This window comes from Rhipicephalus microplus, chromosome X (assembly GCF_043290135.1).
Source record: "Rhipicephalus microplus isolate Deutch F79 chromosome X, USDA_Rmic, whole genome shotgun sequence".
In the NCBI taxonomy this organism is placed as follows: domain Eukaryota; kingdom Metazoa; phylum Arthropoda; class Arachnida; order Ixodida; family Ixodidae; genus Rhipicephalus; species Rhipicephalus microplus.
Window position 1 is genome coordinate 181,007,332 of NC_134710.1, and position 24,751 is coordinate 181,032,082.

At 47.1% G+C, this 24,751-nt stretch overlaps 1 protein-coding gene across 3 annotated transcripts in view; it reads left to right on the forward strand.

Moving 5' to 3' along the window:
• The window catches only part of LOC119177242 (CD109 antigen), a 134,114-nt gene that overhangs the window by 37,215 nt on the left and 72,148 nt on the right, over window positions 1-24,751 (forward strand). For 2 of the 3 annotated variants that reach the window (XM_037428675.2, XM_037428673.2), the window contains exons 3-4: window positions 21,434-21,496; window positions 24,278-24,450. In XM_037428675.2, the coding sequence (XP_037284572.2) occupies window positions 21,434-21,496; window positions 24,278-24,450 (236 nt within the window). Of the gene's footprint in view, window positions 1-1,175; window positions 1,464-21,433; window positions 21,497-24,277; window positions 24,451-24,751 lie in introns of those variants that run through there. The other variant, XM_037428674.2, reaches the window with a different exon arrangement.

Genomic DNA, 24,751 nt, shown 5'->3' on the forward strand with positions numbered 1-24,751 from the left:
AGCTGAAAGGTAGACGCGGGCTTTCACCGGCGACCTAGATACTACGTTCTGCGGGTTCTCTCTGGCGGTGCGTGCGCCCTGGGACGTCGTATCCTGTGTGTTTCCCGGCTTTAGCGAGTTCGTTTGCGTCAGGTTGTCCCTCGCCTAGTTTCTTGCTTTTTTCTTAGCTCCACTTTTCCTTTCAAGCAGGGTGTTGACCGTGACGTCAGCTGCTTGTTTTCCTTGTTTCCCGTGTAGTCTCTCGTTCTATGGCATGACGCTGACCGGCCGTTCGCTGGGCTCATGGAAGCGCGAATGTTTTGCTGTGAACGACGAAACGTGAAGAGGCGGAATGGGCATTGGTTTGTTTTCGGCTTCCCGTTCTTTCTAAACCAGTTTCTACGCCCCTGTAAAGCCAACTATATTATATCTATATATAACCTCGCGAGGAAGCAAAAAGAATCCAAACGATGGCAGTCTGCTGCGGGATCCATGAAGGCTGTGTTTCTATTTCATTCCTTGCGCCAGTTACTGCCAGCGTTCTTCTTTGCCAAGTTCGCTCTTTTGCTCATTGTTCCTCGATTTGTTCGTTTCCGTCGCACGTTGAAGATGACCTTAGGCTGGAAGTGTTCATCCGTGAATGTGGCTAGAGCAAAATTTCAGCGGGCACACTATAACGGTGCATTCGCACTACCTTTCTAGCAAAATTCTTGCCGCTAAGCTCCACTCTATACCTGGTTTTTTTTTTGGACTGAGCTGCATCTAACAGTTCGTCAACGTATTTCTTACAGCTTGCAACCGTCATAATTCATTAGGCTTGTGGCGTCCGATTTCCCTCAATCTGCTCATTGACTTTCACTCCGTGCGCATAGGCCGATTCGTCGCTCGTGAGTCACTATGGCGCCATCGCTTGACTCACTGATCGGTTGGTGATTTCGCGTTTCTGCTAGTTGTCGGCCGCGCATTCCCGAAGAGCGCGCCGCCACTGCCTTGCCCGAAGGCGGGAAACTCGTTGCAATACGAACGCGCGGGGTGCGAAGGTGGGCGCCGCTGACGTCTGTGGCGAGCGGGCCGCCCATTGGGCGGCGCAGTGCAGTCCGGTTCTCGGGGGAAGCCCGTTTTGGGACGTTGCGTCGGAGTAGCGATGCCCTCCTCCTCTGTTGATTCCTTCTCAACGCTCTGCGCCGTGACGTTGTTAAGCGCGTACGTCGAGGCACGCATCGCTCGTGTGTTTTGACGGCGTGCCACCAAACGCTTCGAGCTCTATTCAGAAGTGAGGTGTGCACCGTGGCGATCGTGGTTGGGTGTGCGCTGGGGAGCTCTGAAAAGTGGCCGTGAAGCCTCGAGGTGCGCCACAATATCCGTTCGTCGTACGCGATCGCTCGGGCGAAGTGCACGCTCAGCGCGGATACCCTCCGACAGCGGAGTTTTTTTGACGACGCCTCAGGAATACCCTGGACCGCGATACCACGTCGGCCCTGAAGGTGAGCCTCAGACACGGCACCTCATTCGGTATTGACACTTGTCAACATATCAATTTTGACAGGATATGGCGCACACGCAAATGCGGACGCTAGAAGAAAGATGCAGCATCTCTATTCTGGTGTCCATGTCTGCGTGCGCGCCCCGCCGCGGTGGTCTAGTGGCTAAGGTACTCGGCTGCTGACCCGCAGGTCGCGGGATCGAATCTCGGCTGCGGTGGCTGCATTTCCGATGGAGGCGGAAATGTTGTAGGCCCGTGTGCTCGGATTTGGGTGCAGGTTAAAGAACCCCAGGTGGTCGAAATTTCCGGAGCCCTCCATTACGGCGTCTCTCCTAATCATATGGTGGTTTTGGGACGTTAAACCCCACATATCATCATGTTTGCGTGCGCGCCATATCTTGTTAAAATGAACAAGTACCAACTACCCCATTTAGCCGTGTTACTGCCAACATATCCGACTGTGATCGCTATATTCAGAAAGGGTATACGTGTGCTCGCAGCTATTGAGCTATAATGTATTTTTTTTTCATTTAGCAGTACTGACTATAAAAAGGCATTGGAAATAAACTTAATGATAGTTTTGAGATACGATCGCTGGGTGCTTGCTTGTCTCCTGGTGTGGTACGCTTTCTTGTTTTTTTTTTCTTGTCCCTGTCACAGCGCTGTGTTCATCTCCTGGCATTACCTTCGTGTTCATGAAGCCATTCACTCGTGTTTGCGCCAATGGCAGTTTTTCTCGCTGAACGTTTCTTGCACCGTTGTTTTCTGTCTGATTTTGCACGTTGCACCACCTTGTCGAGTAGACCACGCACATTTGATGTTACAGCCGTTTTGATGTACACTTGATGAAAACGATGTCAGGTTGACCACATGTCGGAATGAAGTACGCTTTTTTTTAACGTAGCTACTTGTTCTGCCACTGTTTCTCGGAGGTTTGGAGAAAAAGGGGGGCGTCAGGTTGTAGTCATGAAGCAGCGCATTCGTTTGTTATATTTTACGAATGGGCTGTTTTGTCGTGTCTTCTTTTGCCCTTGGGATTTTCGTCGGCGTGCGTATAGCCCCAAAATTTAGGTAGCATCTCCCAAGCGTCAACCGGACGGAATGTCAGAGTACGAGCGTCGTGTGAACCAGTTTGTACGTGTCATTTCAGAAGTGCGCACGCCCTTATTTGTTTAATTTATCCATTAAATAAATAGTTTGTGTATCCATCGTTCACAAACAATACGTATATGTATGTTGATCAATTCTATTTGTTTTGGCACGTCTCTCTCGTGACACGTGCTTAGGCATGTTTACGTGCAAAAATTCGGGAGATAAATAGAAAGGGCATCGCAGATAACTCAGTCGTGTCAGCAATCTTCTTCCCAGCGCGTCTTGTACTCATGACAGCGCAGATGACCCTGAAAGGGAACGCTTTCATGGAAGTAAACAGCGTAGCGGACGTCGCTTGCATTTGAGTGCACTTAGTGCGCCTGCGCGCGCCATCGCTAATCTCGTTACTTATCGCCCTTTCTAGGCTCGGACGTGGCTCTGACATACCATTCGGTTGACGCTTGCGCGCTATTATTACGTATTTGCTATACACTTCGCTTGCAGAGCATCCTGTGTAGTTGTGTTCAGGGCTGGTCAGAGGATGTCATTGAAACCCCATTTTCTAGCTACAGGTTTCAGTTTTTATTTCATGTGCCCATGGGATCGGGTGCGTCACGGTGACGCCAGGAATGTACACTCTGCACCAATAGTAAAGAAAACATCTCAGAGAACTTCGCCCGCTCGTAGCGCTAGTCTGCGAGGAAGTAATACTGTCTGATAAAGAAAAGGTTTTTCGCGTTTCAACAATGAATTCAACCAACTAGCAGAGGCTGGCAGTTGGCAGCACGGGCGTGCATCAATCAACTTGTAGCTCGTAACAATCGATTATCGCAATTTGGTTGTGTGAAACGCCACAAGTTAAAGAAAAGGTTATGGGGCAAGTTTGCCTTTCACTATAAATAAAAGAATAGAGAACGAGTTGGGTCGTTTGTCGAAAGAAACTAAGTTGCATTATTTGTTTCTTGGCCTCGACGATGAAACATCTCGTGTTCTTTTCTTTTTCGCTGCGTGTCCAGTGTAGCTTGTCAACGTGGCACATACGCAGCGTTTTTGAAGGCGATGCAGCGAGTGCAGACCGCTAAAGAAGAAAGGGTAAGAAACGCATGCATATGACAAATGTTATTCGGGATCATCATCAGCCCAGAGAGTGCGGTGTAATATTAGCGTGTTGAAAATACGGCCCTAGTACACAATACTGAAATGTGGAAGCCTTCCGTGCTGGTTGGTCTTTGCATGCACTGTCCAGTCAGCCAATCAGACCAACGGACAAATTGATAGATGTAGCAATGCGAATTTCCGACAATGACTCATCGCTGGGGGCCATATTTAGCTGTTGTTTTTTTTTTTCGGCACTCGAGGTATCTCATAATTTGTATTGGAGGATGTCGATGTTTGCGCAGCGTATATGTTGGGCGGGCGCTATGCTCTAGGTAATTTTTTTTTCCCGTGACTCTAGGATGCAGGTGACATCCACACAAGCTTTCTAAAAAAATAAAAAATTGAGGGCGGGGGGGGGGGGGGGTGTAGAACGTGCGAGATCTTCTCCAACTGGGGTGGCGCTTGCGAAAGGTCTGGGTTTTTTTCGTTCGTTAGCATTTTCAGCACACTTTTTTTTTTCGTAGCGATTTTGTTTCCTCTTTGAGGACGTTTTAAATGCATTTGCTCTGGAATGGAGCCATGTGTGCATAGAATGGGTTGCCGGCGTTTGTCGTCGACAGGTGAGGAGGGCGCACAATGCGTGCAAAAGTTTATGCAACAGTAAATGCAAAAGTAGACGCAGGCGTCGTCTGCTGGTGCGGCGTGTTCCTACGCACGCAACGATGTTTGCGAGGTAAAATGAAGCCGTGCTTTGCGGGCTGCGCACTACATGAGGCGCGACACGTACCCGCGCACGCCAATGAGCAAAAGCCGTGCAGAAGATGTGGACTGCCACGCGCTCCAAGTCTCGGGAGTTTTCTGCATGGGTCCGCCGTATCAAGTGGCCAACGACGGCAAGGAGGGGGTGGAAGTGGGCACGAGCTAGCTGCGCACTGGGAATTCCCTCAAACGGGGTCGACGAGTTTACGCCGCTGCCTACATTCGCACGCCCTGCTGGCCCGTTATATACGCCGCTTTGTTTGCTTGCTTTGTGTGTGCGTGTGAAGGCGTTTTTGTGAGTGCATCCGTCTTCGTCACCGCAGTTGCGAATGTTCGTGTGTCGGTCTGTCATTCTGTCTCGCGCGGGTGGAAGACCCGCGATTTTTTTTTTCTGCAATACGGCCAAACCGATGTAAACATCGCTTTGCCTCGTTTTGATCTTTAGACACTGTACGGGCTTGTTGATTATTCTACCGAGCGTTTATTATTATTATGATTAATAAGACAGTTGGGCGTGGGTGATTTTTGATTCACCCGCAATGGTGGCCTAGTGATTATGCGCTCGGCTGCTTACCAGAAGGTCGCTGATGGAATGCTGGAGGTGCGCGTGTTTGTATTTATTTCATTGTGGAAAGGCCCAAATAAGCCAGAGGGACGCATGCGAGTGAGACGATACGGGCGTCTCGCTCGTCTCTGGCTTATTTGCGCTATTCCACAGTCAATTGGTACCAACTGGATCAGATTTCCTCAATACTGAATCTTATTAAATAGTAAGCACGTTAAAGAACCCTAAGTCGTCGGCAGTTTAGTAGCCCTCCAATATGGTCTAGTCGTATCGATGTTTGGTGATGTAAAACTACAATTACTCTTTCCTATGCTTTCATGGGTACAGCGATGAAAGTGGGAAATCGGCATGCTTTGAAGGCATTTACCGTGTCAGTTCAGCATAATTTACTTATTAAATCTAAACGAACGATAGTACGCACAAATACATATACATATACGCAGTGTGTCGACTTACAGATCTTACTTACCAGCTCGCGAAAGCATGAAACTAAAAAAAAGGGGAAGAAAGCTTCGTTGATCCAAGCATAATTTCACGCCTTTGTTCTTTAATTAGTTGACATCTAGTAGCCACGCGGACCTTGCATCTGTACCACCTGTGCGCCGTGCATTAATCAGCCTAATGTACTACAAATTAAGCCAGAGTCCCCCCCCCCCCCCCCCGCTTCCCGGCATGCCTCATGAGATCGTGGTCTTCATACGTGCAGCCCCTAAATTCAATCTTGAAATAAAATTTAGGGTTGTAAGTGACACGACAACCTAGCGCGTGCATTATAGTTGAACGCAGTGGTGGTTGATTCGGTAGCTTCATTGAAGCCATAGTGCTGATAAGACAGGGACCGCACACAGGACGGGACGTGTGCTGCTCACAAGTAAATTTCTATTTCGTAGACATGCTTTTACTGCACAGCTATGAAAGCAGTAAACACCACACACACTCTCACACTAATTTAGTCACCGGATCAGAAACCTACATCATTCACGATGCATTGAGCGCTAACAGACAGGCACATAAGAGAGATGGCAACACATCTGTTGCCAACACATCTGTTGTCTGTTGGCGCTCAATATACCGTGAAGTTGTGTTTACCAACACGCCCAAACAATGGCATTGTTAAAATACATCATTCCGATACGCCATTTTTTTTTGTGCTTAGAGCAATCGAGGGCGCGCTGACACACTTGGCATTTTCACTAAACCAGGACTCGACAATATCTCTCATATTCTTATCACCGGTCCTATACAGAACTATACACTCATTGAACAGCAGTCGGTAGCCGCAGTCCCATCCTATCTCTGTGCTCCCTGTCTTGTTAGCGCTGTGGCTTCAGTGAACGTAACAAATTAACTAGCCCAAATGTCTGTTCTCTTCGAATGATAGGGCATATCCGCCTTCCATGCGGGAGACGGTTGGTTTGATTGATTCATTCCCCAAATGGGAGGGACATATGCACTGATCTTACTCTCGGTGGTGCGGCTACTGTGAATGGTCGTGGGAGTAACTATATGCTCCCTATGGGTCAAGGGGATCATGAACAGCAGTTCTTTGGATGCGTGCACGATAGTGGTTCGAGGTTAGAAGCGACGCTTATTTTTGCCTGCAACCCGTAAGGAGTGCGGCATATAGCACGCTCATTTAAAGAAAATGGCATCTTGATTTCTTCCCGCTCTTGTCATAGGTCTGTTCGATTCACCTGCACCAATCGGAACCGGTTCCCGGCTGTGCACACGAAGTTCAGAAATTGTGCAGCGTTAGTTCAGCGGTACAGGCTCAGTGCGACTCCCGAAACGAATGACTATGTGTCGGCAAAGTGCAGCCCTTACTTCTGTTCGCTTAACACCGTTCAATTAACACTTACCGATGGCAAACCCCACATGCGGACAATTTATGAGGCGCAAACATCTTGGCAAAACACACCGCGTTAGTAAGGCGGGTACGGCGCCTACGGCTAAGCGCTGCGTCGTCTGCTCAGCTGCACCAAGCCGGCACCGTCAGCGTAGGAGGTGCAGGAAAATCATGAACCACTGCGGCACCTCTTCTGCACCTCTTGAAACGAATGCCCGGGTTCAGAAATCGTCAGTGCTGCACCGCTGAAACGAATAGCAAAGTGCAGCACCTTGTGAACTGGTTCACGTGGCGCAGGCGAATCGAACGGACCTCATATTTGCATCCTTCCCTGCTCGCTAGATCGCTGCCTATGCTTGTATACACTCATTGCGGTCGAGACCCGATGCAGCATAGCAGACTACGACTGGACGTGTGTAATGGTGTCGTGAAGTCCGCTTCCAACGTGACCGCACTCTGCGTCGTGTATGTCCAACACGTGGACATGTAAGGAAACGCGAGCAGAGGGGCGTCTATACATGATCTGCTGTTTCGCAATTCTTTTCAAGTGATTGTAGCCTCGATGGTAACAAAAAAGCCTGTGTATAATACAATCAACAACCATTATATAGCTTCTCTTTATTGCCGCCAAGGTCATAGCAAAATGAAACAGTGCGCCGCGCTGTTCGCGTTTGTTTCAATCCATACTGTATACCTCGCGCGTTCGGGTAACTCTTGTGAGAGGCAGTATATGTATAGGACAGAGAAATATATGGCCACGTTATGAAATTTCACGCAGTAAAAAGTTGTGAAAATTATTTTGTTAGTGCTGCTTTAGACTCGGAAGTTACGGGCAGCAGCTAAATAAATAAAAGACTGCAACAGACGGCAAGAAAACTGTATTGCTCTGTAGCGGTACTACGGACAAATGTAGCTTAATATAGGCTAATGACCGAAACGGTTGTGTGTATATATAACTTCGAAATTCTGCAACAAATACAAGCGCTAATTCGTGTATTTTACTTGACAAATCATTTAAGATGTGTACACACTTGAGGTAGGAAGTTATTTTATAGTGTAGGGTTTCACAGGGCCCACTGAAGCAAAGATGTCGTACATGCGCGAGCATTGTAAGACTTAGCCGTTTTATCATCCAATAGAATTTCATAACGAAGTGTGACATCTGTTCACGTTAGCGTTTTATAAAGTCGCGAACTTGTTGATATACGGCTATATTGTTAACTTCTTGAGTGCCTAGATGAAAGTACTGCTATACTCTGTCAGTTGATCTTTTACTTAAATGTGTTTAGTGACTGCCGAGTCGGTGCGCGTGTCTGGTTGTTCGCGGGCATTTGAATCCCGACGAAAATTTCGACCTTCCTGGCTTTGCCTCATTTCCTGCCTTTTATACGATGCATTTGTGCATCATTGTTCGCCGCCTTCTATACGTTTTGGGTTTCTCCCTTCGTGGCGCAAACGTTTTCCAAACAGATGTAGTCTATTCGCGGCAGTTGGTGTGTCATGCTCGGTCGACAGCGCGTGACTTTAGCCTTGTATCTTCGGTGTTGCAAAAGCAAAATAATGCTTATGATTCACCCTCAGACTTTGCAGGTGTTTTTGCAAAGTACAGAAAGAAAATACTTTGAGATTTTGAGCTGTGCTGGGGCTATTCTATAGGTTTATATTGTGCTTGCTTTTTTACTATATAAATATTGTTTATTAAAGGAAGTCGTTTTTTTTTTACTCTTACTGTTGAAATAATATGTCCGAGGAGCGCTGGACGCCTCGGTAATTGCATTTGATTTCACGCGTTATCGTGGTTATTTGAACATCTTTCATTGCGTCTTTGTGGTACGACGGTGCCTGCGTATTTTAAGCAGAAATAGCGAAAAATCAGTAGGCCTTTCTCTTGCTAGTTAGATATGAGAACGCCCTGCGTATGTTGTGTACATCAGCTCTGAGAAGCGAGCTTGCTTTTTATAAATGGCCCTAACTGCACTTTTTTTTTTCTCTACACGAGAAATACAGGAATCCAACTGCAGCTATGTTCGGTGAAGAATTCGAAACGTTCGGAATAGTCTTTCATGCCCGCAGAGTACACCATACATGGGAAGAAATGGAGTTTTATACATACACATATGTCACTTATAGCTTACGCTATTAAGATGTCTTTCCTGTATTCAGGTATACCCTGGTTCCCGTCAGTTACTCGAGTCGCGTTCAATTGGAAACGTTGCGCTACCGTCCTCAAAATACCGCTCATATTTGACTTTCTAAGGGTTCCTTGTGTGTCGGTGATTTAAATGAATAATTATGGCAGTGCGGTCTCTTGTAGTGACCTTCGCACCACAGCCGCGTCAGCTTACAAGCACAGACAATTCTGTGGTGCTACGTGAGGCACTCGCATGTTATAGAAGTATTTTGTTTTGTCCCTTTTCCAAGCAGTTTGGTGACCTCTCGGAATTATCATACCTGGAGAAGTAAATGAACCATGCCACCTACAAGTGAACCGCGCTCTAAAAATTTTTTAAAAAATGTCGCCCATTCTTGCCGTGTTCTCGCCAAGAGTGCGCAGGTCGCTGTGTATACTAATTCACCTTTCCGCAGAAACGGTGCCAGGCACACTTTCCTTGACAGCGCGCTGCGTGCCGAAGTCTTTCGACGCCCGGCGGAGATTGTGACAACGGCGCGCAGGCGCGGTCAGGTTGCTGAAACCACGAAAGTCGGCGCTACTCCCACGAGGTGCGGCTTCCCTCGACGCCTTGTTTGTGAGACGAGTCTCGGTGCGGGCGGGTGTTGCATGCAAGTGTGGGCTGCACACATCTCGGCTAGCTTTCCCGTGCTGTATGCACGCGCCTCCAGCGCGAAGCGCTTCTCTGTGACCCTCATTCGTCTGCTCGGTCCTCACTTTCCGCAGCGGAAACGAGGCTTGCGAAGGCGCGCGTTCTGCGGCCTGCTCCGTGGGCTATAAGACAACGGAGCGAACGTCACTGCTTGGTGGTAGAGCACTAGCCTGGTGTGTTGCATGCGCGCCATTTTCATTTGGAACGCCACATCTCTTGTCGATCTAAGTGCGCTTGCGTGTACACGCGGGGCGAATTGTTCGCTTGCTAACGATTCTATTGTTCCTGGACGCACTGTTTTTGTGTTGCCCTTTGCAACTGCCGCGTATGCGATGATTCATTCTGCTCTCAAACCACCGCGGGGTCATGGCAAAAAGTTTGTTGTCGTTATCGTGCCTTATTACCCTTTGTTTCATGCCGGTGTAGCGTTTTACCTTGGCTTGCAGGCTTCATTACATAGATCGATACTTCCTGATCCAATTTGAAGAATGTCATTTTTCGTTTTGAACATTTCTTGTTTGATTTGCTTACACAATTTACGCTGCTGGTCAATGCTAATGCATCACACAGCACAAAAATTTTCCTTTGTAGGGGTCCCCTGTAACCTCTCAGTGGCTCTAGTTTATTCATTCACTCGTAGTTTACTTCTTTCTTCTGACCTTTAGACATGTTTGATTGACCTAAAATATACCCGCATGTGGCCCTTATGTATGCCTCGCGACTCTACAGACCAACAGACCACTTCTATTGTACCATGCAGTGTATCACCGTAGCGAATTGTATGGGCAAAATGTGCGGGCACGTTAATACAGTTAATGACCGCAATTGCTTGTTATCGAGGCCTCAGATTGCCTTCTATCGAAAATGAAGCCCTAAAAATAAGCAGGAGTAAGCAAATCACTATAGCAGCAATTTATAGGCAAGCAGAAATAGGGGCTAGCTGCTCGTAAAAAAAGTACTAGGCTTTTTAAAACCAAAGTTCAAAGATGGCGTATAGAGCTAATCAGTGAGACCTTATGGAAAATAATTTGAGGCTGTAGTGTTCATTCTGAAGGAAGCATCAATACAGGAAACGGCAAGCAGGTAAGCTTTTAAGTAACGAAAAACCCAATGAAGAAGCGGAAGAACATGAAAATGGGCAGCTATTGTAAATTAAGCCCGGTCTGCTCCACTAATCAATCGAATTGGGCCGAACTGCCAAAAGGAACAACAGGGAGTAAAGAACTGACATCCGTAATTGTATCGCTGGAAAATATCAGCAGTCATTAAAATTGAGTGAATCGTGAAGTAAGCTCAAATGAGGTTAACTGGGGCATAATTTGTACGGTCAGAAATAAGCAGGGCAATGTTTTTAGCAACTTCAATGACACCGAAATTGTATGAATGAGTAATTTTTTTCTTCTGAACGGTGACTATGGCAGCCAGATGACCACGAATAAATCTGTGACGAATCGCAGGTTCCTTGTATAATTTTCAAGGTATGCTGGGGACAAGCTGCACAGAAGGTAATCTCATCTGTTATAAGGGGACAGGAATAGCGAGCTCAAAAAGTCTGGGCTGAGTCATCATCGGCCCGATAAAGAGCACACTGCGGGGTTATTTGGTAATCAGCCCTTTCAAGCTGTGCAAGAGTACATTTATCTTGGTAAATCACCAACAGGTAACCTGGATTACAAATGTACAATTTTCAGACTAATGAAGAAGGCACTCGGAAAGCATATGTCACACTTTCACATTACGACCGTGGTATACCTTTCCGACATCCCGGAATAGATGCAACTTTACTAATTATAGCCAATGACGTGGAAACTTGGGCGATAGTGCATCATAAGGAGAAGCTAAGGACCACGCAGCAAGCTATGCAATGAAAAAGAGCGCTGTAAATTAGGGCGACAGGCATGCGTTGGTGTGCACTGAAGAGCGAACAGTGTTGTGATGTTCTCTCTACATGGTTGGGATTAAGAAAGAATCAGGTTCGCTGTCAATTACTTGCAGCAGGTAACCACCAACCTATCGAATTAACAGAATGGCTGCCAAATGGCTTGGTGGAGGACAGAGGTGTTGTGACGAGATTAGGAAATTCGCTGTGGCACCCTGCGCGGGATAGGCAATTGGCATTGGAAATTCCAAGCACGATGTCGTGGGGTGATTACTGGCCGCGGTAGTCGTTCAATGGTGGGCGAAATTCGAAGAGCTCATGTAGTTGTATCTAAAGGTGAGTTGAGTATTTGTCCAGCGGTTGTTGCTACGTGTTCCCCGCACTTGGTGTGCCAGGCCTCTATCATTTGAGGAACGTCTTCCGAGGGGCACATTAAAGAACTTCAGACAGGAGCATCGGCACGATTTTGTCTTGGTGGTATAAAACCATGTTGCACCGCGGCTTTGCGAGGGGGATAACGCAGGTATAGCTTAAAGGTACACTAAAAGCAAATAACAATTTATGTCAGGGTGACAGCTCAATGTACGACAACGTCTATAACGACAATATTATCAAAAGCACTGCCCTACATACTTACCGAGAAATTAAGGTAAATGCACGAGAACACATGCGCTGCGAGTAGGACATTCGCAAAATTATCCCGATGACGCCAGAGTCAGTGCCTACAAGTAATCACTAGTAATCGAACTAGCTGCACTAAGTAAAGAACCTTCCGTGCATCAAGAGACGTAATAAACTACTGCTTGTTCGTTTCTGTTTGATTCATGGATAAAAAGAACCGCCGGACGTTACTAAGGCGAAAGGCGCGAGTGGTTCAGAAGTTGAATTTTCACCTGATTCCCCCTGGACAGGGCGTGCTATGTAGCAGAACCCTACTGAATAAGGCACGCCTGCCATCTCGAAGGCTATGGCGAGAAATCGTTCAATGGCCGTTGTTGCTGCTGTGGCTTCCACTACTCTAGTTCTGCTGCTACTAGTGTCGGTGGCCGCGCACTGAAGCTAGGCAACGTTGCACACGGCACTGAAGCTAGGCAACGTTGCACACGGCAACAGTGACGTGACAGTTCACACTTTGAGGCGGGTAATTTGAAGTGTGCTAACGCGATGCGGACCACTAAAACGTGAATTTATTTTATTTTAAAATAGGCGCTTCCTCGGCACAAAAGTAGCGCTTCGAGGTTTCTGGACCGCTATTTCTGCAATCAATGTCGCCTTTATATTTGCCATTAGTGTAACTTTAAGTGGGGCGAAGGGGGTGAAAGGGTTCATTTGCACCCCCCCCCCCCCCCTGCCGACGCCCATGACCCCAGGTAGTCCAAATTCATTCATTATCCCTAACTGCGTTGTTCAAGATATCGCGGTTCTGGCATGGCACGCGGGGACCGGGAGCAACACATGTATGTGTTAACTGCATATCGCAATATGAGGCCTCCGTCCTGGAGTTGACGTAGCATCGATGGATATAGTGCTATGAAGATAACATGACAAAAAAATGAGGCTGTGTTAGTCGAGATTTTATTAACAGTATTGCCATTCGTGCTGCGCTCCTGTAACGACCGCTCGCGACGCCAATATGAAAATTGGCGTACAGCATCGTGCAGCAGCAGGCGGAGAAAAGGACTTGTACTAATCTGCATATGTGCCCTCTCACTCTTAGCGCTTTGGAACACCGAGAAGACACATTGTGTGCGCGCGTTTAGGTGGTTGCGTTCGCGCGAGGGAAACCTAGCCTACTCGTTTTGCGTCAGTAGTTGTGCGTCCAGTATAACTAAAGTGCGCCATGTGTACAGCTTTTCGTGCTGAAAGGGAGCTTACACCATACACAACTGCGTATTCTCTATTCTAGGTTTTTTCGTTTGAGTTTCCATACCAATTCAGTCGCAAGTATGCTGATGGCATGCTGTCGTGTTGTAAAAGGCGGTGCTGTCATCTCGCGTGCCTTTTCTCTGGGTAGAATTTAAGAATGTACTGCAGTGTAGAAGGAAAACAACATTCTTGATGACATGGCTAAGCCCGCCGTGTTTCTGGTCTTTCGAAGTTGTCTTCCTTCGCGTTGCTCTCTTATAAAGGCTCCGCGCAGCCGTGCTCTTTGCTCGAGTGCGCTTCAAAGTGCGTCGCTGCTTCTGGATGTTGTCTTTTGTATACATCTGTGCGTGTATATCTGTTTCTCTTGGCACCGCGATAACGCTCTCACGCTGAGGGCTGGGTGTGGTTGATAGTGCGCGATTGTTTATTCTCGCACGCACACAAGTGCGACGAGAATTCAGAAAAAGTTGGAGGACGCTTGAGCTTCGCGTCAAAACTAGAACGTGATAACGTCTGTGCGAGTGACATTCGCCGTTTAAAAATGCCTTATAACGCCTTCTGCAAGTGCATTTGAGAAGTGCCCGTTACACTATAATTATTCTTTTTTTGTGAAGGCCTTTTTACAGCGAAAGCTGTTATCAGATCAGAACACAGATCACGCGCGGTGCCGTAGTGGTCTGCCGCCGGTGTCCGGAACCAGTACCAAAAAAAAACGCATTAACTAAAATACACACATGACAATGAAATTCGAGCCCGGGTCCGCTGCGTTTCAGCCCAGTATTCTACCACTGAGCCAAGCCAGTGCTTGGAACTATAGTTTCCAAACTTGCCTTATAGGCAGGCTTGATGTTAGGAAAGAAATCCCATTAATATGAGTAACAATGTGTTTAAGAACATCAAAGGAACAGCCAGGCGTCACACAATGTGAATTGCGTAACGAGTGGGTCGTGCAATGCTCCAACTTATTACAAAACTTGTTTTTGATCATCTAGTAACTATGGCGCATACCCACTTCAGGCATAATTTATTCAGCCAGAACATGACGAAAATTGCACAAAATTCCAAACAAGTGTGCTGTGGATACCACGCTTCTCAAAAGAATGACGAAGAATAGCGTGGTGAATGCTGGCTTACTATACACAAAAATTATGATTATTTATGACGTAGTGGGTACTCAGTTGTGTTCTTTTAACAGTTACCCAAAGAGTGTTTAGAAAAGGCTCTGACAGGCTGCTCCTGTGGCTGTGCTGAACGTCACGCACAGGCCTAGCGTTTTTTTTTTTTGAAGCTCTGTATACGTGTCCGTAAGACAACACGAAAGTATATACGCAGCTGCTCACTTTATTGTTTTGACCCGCCTCGGTGGTCTAATGGCTAAGGCACTCGTCTACTGACCCGCAGGTCACGGGACAGAATCCCGGCTTCGGCGGCTGCTTTTCCGATGGAGGCGAAAATGCTGTAGGCCCGTGTGCTCATGTTTTGGTGCACGTTAAAGAACCCCGGGCGGTCGAAATTTCCGGATTCCTCCACTACGGAGTCCCTCGTAGTCATATGGTGGTTTTGGGCCGTTAAACCCCACATATTATTATATTACTACATCATTGTTTTTGCTGTTGATGATGATTATGTCGTCAGTAGTTTGTTACCATCATTGTCAGCCTTACTACGTCCACTGCAAGGCAAAGGCCGCTCCCATGATCTGTCAATCAACCCGATCTTGTGGTTTCCGTTGCCCCGTTATACCTGCGCACTTTTTTAATTTCATCAGTCCACCTAACTTTCTGTCTCCCCTTCGTGCATTTGCCTTCTCTGGGAATCCAGTCAGTTACCCTTAATGACCAGCGGTTATCCTGCCTACGTGCTACTTGCCCGGCCTATGTTCATTTCTCCTTCTTGATTTCAATTTCTTCTTCTCCCGTCCTGTCACCGGTGGACATTTAATCCCCTCACTCCCTGCACTACGCACATGTTTTGACGCCTGGTGTGATTATACGTTTCTGCCACGCAATATTACACATGCTAATGACACTCCTTGCACTATACATAACACTCATATAGTGTTTTCTTTTTTTTTTTACAGAAATTCAGAGCATGGGGGTGACTTAAGGATAAAACACACTCAGGCTTGCCATGAAGTCCCGGGTTCAATCCCTGCTCAACCCGAAAATTTTCACAAATTATTTCTCGATTCGCATCTATCTCGAATTCCGCTCATGGACAACGCTGATTTTTAGCTCACAACCAACGACGCGGACGTGAGAATTTCTGTGAAACGAGCTCTTTGACGCTATTGCGTTCATGTCAAACATGACAATACGTGCGTCTTCTCTAGACCTAGCGTTTTCATCATCACCATCATCCTACGAACGCGGAAACTTGAGCTAAGATCATATGAGGATGCCGGGTTGACATCGTCTCTACTGCACACTTCCTTAGTGTGCCATTCTCACCCACATGTCAACCAGACTCGCTCTTATTTTTTTATGCGTTAAAAATCCCCATTACGTAAATTAGTACTAGCAGAGTTAGTTGCGCTCTGTGATGGTCTTGCCGCACTTCAAGCGCTCGTCAAGATGCCACACCTATCCTGTGCGATCCTTTACACGGACTCGACGCAAGTGGTTCGCGAACTCCGTCGCGTTGTCATTTCTGTGGGTGTGGCAGTGTAATTTCACCGTTGTGCTGCAGCTTATTCGTGCTCAGTTAGTGTGGTGGATTCGTCGATCTTCAGTCTTTTGACCCATGCCGCGGCAGACGACGCTTGCCATCCTGTAACCATCACGTATACCCCGTGATCTGCTCCTGCTGTCACTTTCTGATACTGCGGACATTCACAAAGAAACGCTTTGGTGCACCACGCGAGCTCTCGTACCTCCGCGTGGTCATCCTCCCGAGTGGGCAAGCGGGAGGTATTGCTCCGAAGGGTTCGCGGGAGTGCAGTTGTGACGCCTTCAATCCGCGCGCAATGGGGCTACACTGACACAACTTACAGCTACCCATTTTGTTCCACGCCATTGGGGAAGGCAGACCTGAACCACCTTTTTGTGGACATGCCTAAGGCTTCAAGCAGCTCTTCAGCACACCAGGATGCCAGACTTGCAGCGATTAATATACGTTTCGAATCATATGTTCTTCCTGCACTTCATGGAGTAAGCACAGCTATACAATTTGGGGTAGTATGTATTGACGTTGAAGGGTAAACTAACACACAAAAAAAGAAAACCTCATAAATATGAGAATGAGACCCAGAAAACTGCAGTGGGCGTCCGATGCTTTCCTGAAGCAGGAATATTTAGGTAGTTACAAGTTATAACGAACGATCAAGGCTGCCATTATTTCTTTGTGCATATAGTATTTCGTTTGACCTGCATTGTGTCACTTACACGTGCCTGTTCGCATCACCTGCGCGATCTCATGTGCTTCTATGTATAGAGAAGTGGAGATCTTTCCCTGAACAGCGCAGGCTGAATGTTGAGTGCGCTGAGCAATCAGTCTCTGACTCCTCCAATTGGTATGATTAGCATCTCGGCCGTGTAGAAGTATGTATTTCACCATCTCTCGCCTTAGCCATCTTTCGCGCTAGCGCAGCTGTCCGCGATGGTCGCCGATAGGTGGACGTTCGCGGTTGACCGCGATTGCCACTCTGTTCCTCATGTCGACCTTATTGAATGAGTTGGCCGAAAGCGAGAACGGCGGGTTTCCCTGCGGGAAAAATCCGCCTTTATTCACCGCGCGTCACAGGGCCTGCTTTACGATTGTGCTCTGCGTGCCTTAGTGTACTTGCGACGAAGCAAGACGAAAACGCCGCGCAGCGAGAGGTCACATAGCCTGAAGGATATTGTAAAGTCTACGACCTCAACCCAACACTCGTGCAGGACCGAGTAATGGCTCTTATCACTGCGTGCTGATGCGTATGCTATACAACTGTAAACTGCTACATAAGTCTTCATGCTCTTGATGAATCCGCTCGCTCCAGTTCTTTGCCCTCTCCAGTTCGTCTGTGTGCCGATTCCGCCATTCTAAAAAAAAATTATTGATTCTAAACAGCACTTTCACACTACAAGGTATCTACAACGGATCAAATGGTTTCAGAAAATTATTCAGGGAAAAACTAAAATTTGTGATGAAAATTCCACGGGTACGGAATTTCTGAGGCGTACATACATTTGGCAGTGAGGCTTTCAAAACAGCTGCCAACATTTTAGCGATTCCAAATAAATGCAAATTGTACTTAGAAGTGATAACATTCATGAAGCAATACTTTGTAAATTAAGATGGCCTTCCTTATCATGAATGACGAAAATTGTTCGCATGGCTTTTCCCAACGAAGGTGCAAAAAAAAGAAGCCTCAAAAATTTTTTTGTTGTTGAAAAGTGGTCGTATTATAGAACTTGAATGTGTGAGGTAGACTCGTGTTAATTGCAGAAAATTCGCGCATAGGGTCGGAACCATATCAGAAAGAAGTATTAAGGTTCAAAACACGGCCCCCCAGTTTTCTGAGGGGAACCGTATTTTCTTTTACTTAAGGAGGAAAACTAGAAGTGGGAAGGTGACGATATACAGTAACCGTGTCTAAAAAGATGAAAAAAAGTTTGCACTTAAGCCAACGTCTAAAGAACGGGTACATAGAAAAAAAAACAAAAGAAAAAAAAACCTATTGGTCAGCAAGCAGTGATCACGTGAGCGAATCAGGGTTTTCATTGAGATACAATTAATAATGGGCAGGTATCTGAAGAAAGTGATACATTCGTTTCAATATGTTCGTGCGTTAGTATGCTTGAAGTTTTATATACACATACTGCATCAGCCCCCCCCCCCCTCCACCCTCTTCCGTTATGCCAATGGCTGATTGATTGATTTGTGGAGTTTAACGTCCCAGAACCACCATATGATTATGAGACGCCGTAGTGGCGGGCTCCGGAAATTTCGACCACCTGGGGTTCTTTAACGTGCACCCAAATATGAGCACACGGGCCTACAACATTTCCGCCTCATCGGAAATGCAGCCGCCGCAGCCGGGAATTGATCCCGCGACCTGCGGTTCAGCAGCCGAGTACCTTAGCCACTAGACCACCGCGGCGGGGCTATGCCAACGGTTAGAAGCAACATCCAAAGCACAGATACCGTAAACATATTTTGTCACTATTAAACAAGATTTCTTGTCGTAAGAAAAAGAAAATGTTGAAGATTAGGCCTGTTTCTTTAACAAAACAAAGGGGGGCCCCGTGCATGAGAATAAGTGCTGCTAAGCAAACGACCTAGTAAATCTCTCCCAAGTTTCAGTGAAACAACGCTTCATCGGCAGGGTTTTTGTTGTAGGTAGTGTTTCTGATGTGCGAAGTGTTTAACACGGTTCCATTAAGCTTCAAATGACTAATGACTGTTTGTCTGAAGTGATGGGAAAGACCAAAAACCAGTGTTGTATGACGCTTACGGATGAAGAGGAAGCTTGGTTGAAGGACGCGGATTGGCACTTCCTTTCGGGAAACGGTATCGAGCATACAAAGTTCGGGTGAAACGTACGGTAGTGAACGAGACGAAGCTGACTGTTCGTCACGTACACACTACGGCGGAGTTCCTGCTCAAGCACGAAGAGCGTGAGAAAAGTCACTGCCGTGCAAACGCAGTTCCGCAGTTCTGTCCCTGTCCTTGTGACGCCTTTTGCATGGCCTTCAGTTTTCGGCCGATCGTCCCACGCGCTTGTTGGAAGTTGTCAACGAGCGGCGGCAACAGACGTGGCGCAGGGCGTTTGTTCGCTAGGAATGCCAGGAGTCGCTGCTACGACATCGTCCTATTTGCGTCATATCCGGTTCCCGGACGGGACCTTGCTACGCGTGTGCCCTGTTGCTGGTTGGCTCGTTTCTTTAAACCCGCGTATATGAACACTTGCGCAAACGAGGCCCACGCGCGCCCGAAGAGTGGTTTGGCCCAGTAGCAGCGCGGGGAATTCTCGGTCGCCCTGTGTTTGTGTTGGGGCTGTCTACATCCGGATGCTTTTCACGAACGCAGGACGCGGCCGCCGGTAGCTGCGGAGAGGGAAGCGCGCACTCGTGTCAGCTTGTTCCTGTTCGGCGCTGCTCTTGAAATTTTTGTTTCCGCAACCCAATTGTGGCACGCACTCGCCTGCTCGGCACGCGATGGGCACTCCCACTGGCGCCCTCGCTGCGGTGGCCCACTCAGGTGGCAAGACGAGGCGTGGATGCGACAAAACGCAAGGGCATTTGAGCTCCATAGCGTACTGCGTGGATTTCTGCAGGCAGTATTAGCTTAGTAATAGGGGTCATTCTTCAGCGCCCCATATTTGTACTATTGCTGAAGAGGCGTTAGGTAGCTTCGAAAAATTTCGCGAAGAGGCTTGAAAGTGTTTCGACTGCAGCGACATTTGGTGTGTCGAGAGAGAAACAATTGAAAGGCTGTGTAAAATAGGCACAGCAGCTTCGTATTTTCCACGCGATCGAACGAGTGCGCTAGCGAGCCTCGCACCCCATGCATTAGCTTATCAGTCCACCTTCCTCAACAGCAGATGCCGTTTCTTTCCCGTGCGGGGCGTATGCCAGAGGCCCGTGGGAAGGAAGGCTTCTCTTCCTCACTTCTCCGGGCTGGCGCTGTGCGGTCGCGTGCATCGAGTGCTGCTGCGGAGAGCGAACCCCTAGGGCTCAGCACAGCAGTCCACAGATGACTGCAGACGCGGCGGGAAACGTTGGGATTTCCTTTTCTCAGGCTGCTATTGTTCGACCGTATCGTGGCTTGCCAGAGTTGTGCCACTGAAGTCACTGGCTGGCCTCTGGTTGTCCCGTTCGTACTCTATGCTCGCTGGGTTAATAACCATTTGCATTTTGCGCACGCACGTCTCTGTTCTTGTCGCTGATAGCGCTTCGTCTACCATGTGCCTACTTACGCGTGTCTGTCTCCTTTGTGTACTCATTGCACCAGAGTTTTCGTAGCGACGCATCTTATGCACGTTTATCTGCTTCTTCCGCGACATTCTCCACCATCTCGACGAACGCTTCCTGATCAGTAAAACGAGCAAGCGTTCTCTCATTTTTACTAAGGCTGCACTTTGCTTAGTTAAAGATCTTGAGTTTGATTTACGGCTGCAGCGACTACGTTTTAGTGTGTAGACAGCGAAAATAAACCTCAGGTTCCTTCAGTCATTCGCCTGACTGGAAGACGCAAGCCGCCTTCTTTTTATCTCAGTCGGTGAAGTGATCCTATTCCGCCCCTCCCGAAAGTTTTCTGCAGCTCACGTGGTTTCGCACAGCCTCCATGATCGGCCCACATTTGACCTAACGACGATGTCATGTGATGACGTCACAAATTTTAGCTTTTTGACGTCATTGTGACGTCATTGCATGACCTTCGCTTTTTTTTCTTGCACTGCTCGTGTTTAAGCCGACGCCGCGGGATGGAGTTTCGCGTTTTATGAGTATTTCAAGGCTTCCTCTTGAAAGAAAAAGAACAGAAAATGATGGTGCGCGCGCTTGATCTCAGCGCGTGTCTCAAGCGACGCCAAGTGATCAAATGTAATGCCGAGACAACCACTATGATGGTTCTCACAAATGAAATGCGCAAATGAACTCTTGCGTATCTTCGACACAGTGGCCCACTCAGTTCCGGCTATATTGTGCCATTCTTTTGTTTTCTCTGCCAGATCGGTGCGGTGCGTAACTACAGGCTTTTCTTATCATTTCATTTCCAAAATATCAGGCCTGACATATGAAATATTAAGAATTTATCGCATGCGCTATTTCGCGTTCTTTGCGAAAGTCTCACCCGCTCTGGCCACCTATAATAAATACAAAACAGCGCTCTAGACGCGTAACAAAGCAGGACAAAGTGACCCACTCGGCGCCGAGTGTGTCACCCCATCCCGTTTTGTGCCGTGTCTGCAGCGTTATTATATGTTTATTATGGAAACCTATCAACTCGCCCGTACGGGCCTGTCATCGTCGGAACCTGGTGTGCAATCGTGCCACGCTTTTCTGCACGTTTGACATATTTCTCGTGCAGCTCCCAGTAACACCGCTTACTTTATTTCTTCCAGGACGGACATGGGGGTGGTAGTCTTCATCCTATTGGCGTTTGTACCGTTTGCCGTGTGCCAAAGGTGAGTGCCGTGGTTGACGTCGTTTGCAGTCCGTTTCAGTGTATCACCTCTGATGGGAGCACGGGGGAGGACTTATTTAAAATAGCCCGAGGGAAGAAAACTTGAGGTGTGGGGTATAAGGAGGAGAGTGCAGAATCAATTCAGTTGAACTGCATCTGCTCTCAGACTTAAGCGGCCGAGTTTTGGTTACTGCGAAGAAGTGATCACACTACATTACTATCGCTTTTGAAAAGTAATGGGATTACATCGATATTTAACAAATTTATCAGTTATGAGCTAACGCAACACTTTATTTGCGGCATATATATGTGTCTTTCTTGCATCGCAGCAGCTGCTGCCTTGTTCCCACGCTTGAGGTTTGGCTTTCAAATTAACTTGTATTTGTCATTTTTTTTTATTTTTAAACTTTATATGTCATGCGATGTACCCGATCTGTTATATGGCTATATTTTCGTGAAAAGTATTTGGGAAGTTTCTGGGAATCACTGGCGCGAAGTAATTCATGAGGCTACTCATTATAGCAAAAAAAAGAGCCTAATTGCTTTAATGGCATTACTGCCATGTCCGAGTGTATTCAGGTTTGCTTTATTTCTTGGAACCTGTGAATTTTTTCCATGCTTCGCGTGTCAGTTGCCTCGTGCGGAGTAAAGTCCTTTAGCACGTGTAGCAGGCATTGCTGGTACATCAACTGTTACGATCGATAAACATTTGAGAATAATGCATAGCGTTACTCCGCAGCACAATAAGCGTCAAAATCGTCAACATGAGCAGATTTAAAGCATCACGAAAGAGGACTACAAGCTTGCCAGCAAAGTAAGCTGTCCTTTTACAGTAACAAGAGGAAAAAAAAAAAGACTTGAAATAGTCTCTCTCACACCGTAGATTGTGATGGAGTCTGCTCGGGCTTGATTGATTTGGGGGGTTTAACGTCCCAAAACCACCATGTGATTACGAGAGACGCCGTAGTGGAGGGCTCCGGAAATTTCGACCACCTGGGGTTCTTTAACGTGCACCCAAATCTGAGCACACGGGCCTACAACATTTCCGCCTCCATCGGAAATGCAGCCGCCGCAGCCGGGATTTGAACCTGCGACCTGCGGGTCAGCATCCGAGTACCTTAGCCACTAGACCACCACGGCGGGGCCTGCTCTGGCTTGGGCAATTTAAATCGGCATTAGTAAATGTGGGCTACATTATATCTTGGAAGAGTCGAGGGCTGAGATTGGAAAATTTTGGGTACTGCGCTGCAACAATCGAAAGAATTACTTACCTTAAGTCCGTGGTGTAATAGGGCCAGCACTGAAGTAAAAATAAAAATTGAAAAATGAGTAAGCAATTACATCGATCAAAGTTAACGAAAGTAGACTTTCGGAAAAGCGCTTTTGCATTCACAAGACAACGTAGTCAACAAGAAATGTCTGCAAGGCTGTAGCTATTGTACAGTGTGAGGGACTTAATTACTTAAGAGCTTAGGTCAGCAAAACAAAGTGGACCTCACTCAAACTCACTGAAGCAATACATATTACATTTTGAACTCACTCGGACTCGAACTTACGAAAAATTTCCTGAGCCCAACTCCCTCGGACTCGCGAAAATTTTCTTCAAGCGGGCTCGCTAGGACTGCTCAGACTCATAGCTCGATCTGAATTCGAGTGAGTCGACTCAAGAGTTAGTTCGCCGACCTTTGCTTGGGAGTACTCTGCTTCGTAGCCTTGGTGCAGATGGCAGAGAGACTCTGTAATCGGAGCCCGCTAGGTGTGTCAATGCACGAATACTGGGGAGCTTCCTGGCCTGCCATCTTATGGACGCCACCTGCATGAAGGATCTTTGCCGTACCTATGTCTGATTGATGATACAGGTAGATGACAATGAGAAGTGCAGTGCATCGCCAAATTGGGGCTGTGACATTCACACACAGATTCGGGATAAAAATATTGTCATCCACGAATTTAATTATATTTCTTTGCACATGACTAGAACTCGTACCTGTCGCATACCTGTCGAGTGCAACATTATAAATTATAATAATCTGCGACTGCAGACACTTATTTTCTGTTCGTTGTTTTTTGTACGCCCACATGTTTATTTTGTGCTTGAGGAGCATGCGTACACGTGTGCCATTTTTTTTTCAGTTGTCTTCAGATTAAAAGAAAAAAGACTAGACATGCAAGCACGGTCATACGAGAGGAGTCGTGACACGACAACCGCCCAGTCTTTTAACATGAATATGTACCTACTAAAGTTCAGCTTTGTTAGTAATAGGTTGACTTAATGCATAGATTTCTTGACCTTGGTGGTGCGAGCGCAGGGACGACATGATTTGCCTACTTGAACTTTATTTCCAACACACAAAAAAGTTGGGAGTTCCCCCATGCAGGCAAAAAAAAAAAAACTCAGAAATAGCTGGCCAAAACAGACAGTGGCGACCTGTCATATTAATTTTAGGTGTCAATTCAGCAAAGAAACAAAATACCCATATATATAAGGAGCTGCAGTTTCCGACTTCTTTTATTTGTCGGGCTTAGCGGGTCACCCTTGAGGGCCGGTGAGAGATAGCTGTTACAAATTATGCATTCTTATTAGAAAATGTCAAATTGGCCAGTTTTCTTGTGTTCGGCCTCTATATGGATTCCGCTGTTGTGGAAGTCGTATATATTTAACGATAATTCAGTGACACTCCGGGGGCAGACGTGTCTTCCGTTACAGTAGTTTTTGATCGCACATGCCGTGATTTGATCTCCTTGTGTCTAGTGAACAACCAGGTGTGGTGTTCATTTGCAGCGGCGGCGTGTACACGATTGTGGCGCCCCAGACACTGCGACCGAACCTTAAATACCACGTGAGTGCTTCGCTGAGCCAGAGCCGGCTGCCTGTGGACATGCTGGTTACTGTGTCGGGTCGCGCAGACAACGGCAACTTCAACGTTATCAACAAGAGGGCCACGCTTCAGGACCGTACGTCATCTTTCTTTTCACTTTGGCACGCATTCCCGCGTCCCTCTAACTCTTTTATTTATTTTTGCTTGGGTGTCATTTGAGTCGTGTCGTCTAAAAGCCATCGTCACCAGACAGGCGCGTGATATCATGACCGCACAAAGGAGAGCGCGCCGTTAAGTGAGGACATTCGTTATCCGGAGCGTCGCGAAGCACGGTGGTTGTGATGATAATAATTCAAGTTGCAGAATTTTGTACTCTGGCTATATCTTCGAAAACTAGCGCGCCTACCTTATAGGCTGACGTACGACGCATGCGCACC